Genomic DNA, 3,684 nt, shown 5'->3' on the forward strand with positions numbered 1-3,684 from the left:
CACACTTCACAATAACATTTTTTTAAATACCTTTTACAGAGGTCCTCTCCCAGCTCTCGTCCCTTCTTTGCTGCCCCCAAACTTCAATGACCTCTCTCCTCTCCACTTCTCGGGGTCTCATTCTCACTCACACTACCCTGCTCAGTCACAAATGATTCTCCTTGGCAGCTTACACCTCTTTTCCTTTCATTTTGCACCGAAATCCCTTATATTCATATAAATATTTATCAATCTTATTTTACCTAGGCTCTCTTTTCTTTTTGAGACAGGATTTTGCTCTGACCCAGATTGGAGTGCAGTGGTGCAAAAAGGTTTACTGCAGCCTCCCCAACCTCCTGGGCTTAAGTAATCCTCCTGCCTCAGCCTCCCAAGTAGCTGGGACTACAGGTGCATGCCACCACACCCAGATAATTTTTTTTTTTTTTTTTTGAGACCCAGTTTCCCTCGTGTTGCCCAGACTGGAGTGCAATGGTGTGATCTGGGCTCACTGCAAGCTCTGCCTCCCAGGTTCAAGTGATTCTCCTGCCTCAGCCTCCCAAGTAGCTGGGATTACAGGCACCTGCCACCAGGCCCGGCTAATTTCGTATCTTTAGTAGAGAGAGGGTTTCTCCATGTTGGTCAGGCTGGCCTCCAACTCCCGACCTCAGGTGATCCGCCCACCTCGGCCTCCCAGAGTGTTGGGATTACAGGCGTGAGCCACCATGTCCGGCCTCCTTTTTAAAAGTAGAAAAATCTCACTGAGCTGCCGTGATTTTAACATGCCCCCCACTGACAATCCCTCTAAGTACCTGAGTTCTGAGTTCTAGGCCTGGGTCGGCCTCAGGCTCATTCTGAGACCTATGCACATTCCTGCTTCTCTGGCCTCACTTTTTCTTATCCTATGATGGAGGGTTAGGAGTCAAGGATCTGAAGATGCCAGGCAGGACAGCGGGGAAATGGAACACGCCCCTTGCCAGTGGCACTCGGAGGGTGCAAGAGTCAGTGTCGGGCTCAACGTGAGGAGGCTCTTTCTGTCCCCAGCCCAGCAACCCATTTGAACAGATCTGGCATCCCGGAGAATTCTCGAATGAAGGGGAAGAGAGGAAGGGAAGAGCCGGGAAATACGCAGAGCGCCTTTTTCTCCACTTTCGGAGATGGTACGTGCGCGCTTCCACGCAGTGGCGGCTGCTGCGGCGGGCACGTCCCCTACGAGACCCACCCGGGGAGCGGACTGGCAGCGCGCGCGTGGCGGCGGCGAGTGGGTCGCGCAAGCGACAGCGGGGTGGGAGTGGGGGCGCACGCGCGGGCGTGGGCGAGCGGGCCCCGGCAGTGCACACACACGGCGGGGGCGGGGGACAGATGCCGCAGTGCGTGCGCCGGGGCCCGAGCGCACAAACGCAAAGAGCGGGCGCGGTGCGCAGAGGCGGGCGCCCAGCGGGCTTGGCATGCGCGCCCCCGCCTGGGGCTATAAAAGCATCGCCACCTGCTGCCACTAGCCAAGCCGCGCGTCCAGTTGCTTGGAGAAGCCCGTTCACAGCCTCCAGCTGCTGCTCGCTTCGACATGGACCCTGAGACCTGCCCCTGCCCTTCTGGTGAGCCCCCGCCCCCGCTCCCATCCTGAGGCACTGCGCGCCCTTGTACCTGCAAAAAAACCCACGCCCCGCGCCTTCGCTCAAGGACACTTGGGGGAAGGGCTCCTGATTCCCTATTCTTCACCTCCTGAAGGGTGGGCATGCCTGTGTCACGGAGAACAGGGAGACTTGGTACCCCATCTCCTCGTGACAGGCGTGGGGACCCGAGTTTGTCCACATTAACCCTTCCTGTGGCGTCGCCCTCTCTAGGTGGCTCCTGCACCTGCGCGGACTCCTGCAAGTGCGAGGGTTGCAAATGCACCTCCTGCAAGAAGAGTGAGTGCGGGGACCCTTCCCCTCTGCCGCCGCCCCCTCTGCTCTGCGGAATTGGTGTCTCACCACGCAGGATACTCAGGATACGGAGAGACCGCCAGGCCCCCATCCCGTGGTTTCTGACTCTTGCTGGAACAGAACCAGCAAGACATTAAAATACAGATGCCCCTGCCCCACACCTAGGAATTGATGGCCTAGGCATGGGACGAGAGGTTTTTGTAAATACCCGGAAGACTCCAATGGCAGCTGAGGTTGAGGACTGCTACACTGGTCCAGTATTTCCCGCCCCACCCCTCAAAACCCCCAAAACCTGGGGAAGCCATTAGTGAGGCTGGGGCTCAGCTCTGGAGTTCCGGTCCCTTGGCCTCTCTCGGGCCTTACGGATCTTCTCAGTTTGATCTCAGAATCTCCCCAGCTCACAACGGTGTAATATGCATAGAGAGTAAGAGGTGGGAGGAAGGCTCCCTTCTTCTCTAGGTATAAGACCGGGCACAGGTCCCCACTCCCTCCCCCACGGCTTTCCTGGGCCCCCTACATCTGTATCATATCTGCCCCTCCCAAGTTTATCCTTCAAGGCCCCTTTCAAGGTCGTTTACCCTGTGATGCTTTCTCCTTAAGGCCTAGTATCCACCTAACCTGGGCTTAAGCCCACCAGCCCCCAGGACTTCCTGGCATCCATCCAAGGGGCTCTGGTCTATTTCCTGGGTACCTCTCTCCTGTGGTGGTGCAGGATGCCACTGCCGCGTCATAGATGCTGAGTCAGAGCAGGTGCGAGACTAAGGAGGGGGCTGTGACCAGCCCTGGCTGAATGAACGAGGATGACTCCTCACCCAGCACCCTTCCCTCCCCTTTGATGGGGACGAATTTCGGGAGTGTGCATCAGACTGGTCATCTTCCATTTTATCTGCAGGCTGCTGCTCCTGCTGCCCTGCGGAGTGTGAGAAGTGTGCCAAGGACTGTGTGTGCAAAGGCGGAGAGGGGGCCGAGGCAGAGGCAGAGAAGTGCAGCTGCTGCGAGTGAGGAAGCACCCCTCCATGTGGAGCACGTGGAGATAGTGCCAGGTGGCTCAGTGCCACCTATGCCTGTGGTGAGGTGTGGCCGGTGTCCCCTTCCCCTGCTGACGTTAGCGGGGTGGCAATAAATCCCATGAACAGCATGAGCCAAGGACTAGTCTCTTCTTAAAGCGGGGAAGGATGCGGAGCAGTGGGGGGGGGCCTACTCCAAGGGAGCCACCCAGTTGAGTGAAACCCTGGCTGGGCAGGGTGGCTCACGCTTGTAATCCCAGCACTTTGGGAGGCTGAGGCGGGTGGATCAGCTGAGGTCAGGAGTTCAAGGCCAGCCTGGCCAACATGGTGAAACCCTGTCTCTACCACAAATACAAAAATTAGCCGGGCGTGGTGGCAGGTGCCTGTAATCCCAGCTGCTCGGGAGGCTGAGGCAAAAGAATCACTTGAACCCAAGAGGTGGAGGTTGCAGTGAGCTGAGATCACGACACTGCACTCCAGACTGGCGACAGACCAGGACTCTGTCTCAAAAAAAAAAAAAAGAAAGAAACACTGAGACTTGGCCACTGGTCTGTTTGGGGCTGGGGTGGAGCCTGGGGGACAGAATGCATTCTCCTCCACCTTCAGATGGCACCCCACCCTCCTGCTAAGTCAAGTTCAAGTCTAGGGAAACAGGAGAGACCAGGCTCATCTAGGTTTGGCCCTCTCCAACCTCCTAACCTCACTTTCTTCATCTGTAGAATAGAGTTAGGGGGAGTTAAAGCCAGCCCCTAGCCTGTAGGGCCTGTAAATTTGGG

General features: G+C 57.0%; 1 protein-coding gene across 1 annotated transcript; it reads left to right on the top strand.

The window, feature by feature from the left end:
* Positions 1 to 1,218: 1,218 nt before the first annotated feature.
* On the top strand, positions 1,219 to 3,042 carry MT3 (metallothionein 3). Its single transcript, XM_033218454.1, has 3 exons — positions 1,219 to 1,571; positions 1,821 to 1,886; positions 2,794 to 3,042. Exons 1-3 carry the CDS (start codon positions 1,541 to 1,543, stop codon positions 2,901 to 2,903), a joined length of 207 nt encoding a protein of 68 aa, XP_033074345.1. The 5' UTR covers positions 1,219 to 1,540; the 3' UTR covers positions 2,904 to 3,042.
* Positions 3,043 to 3,684: the final 642 nt, after the last annotated feature.

The sequence above is a fragment of the Trachypithecus francoisi genome, unplaced genomic scaffold, assembly GCF_009764315.1.
Source record: "Trachypithecus francoisi isolate TF-2019V2 unplaced genomic scaffold, Tfra_2.0 Lachesis_group10, whole genome shotgun sequence".
Taxonomy (NCBI): Eukaryota; Metazoa; Chordata; class Mammalia; order Primates; family Cercopithecidae; genus Trachypithecus; species Trachypithecus francoisi.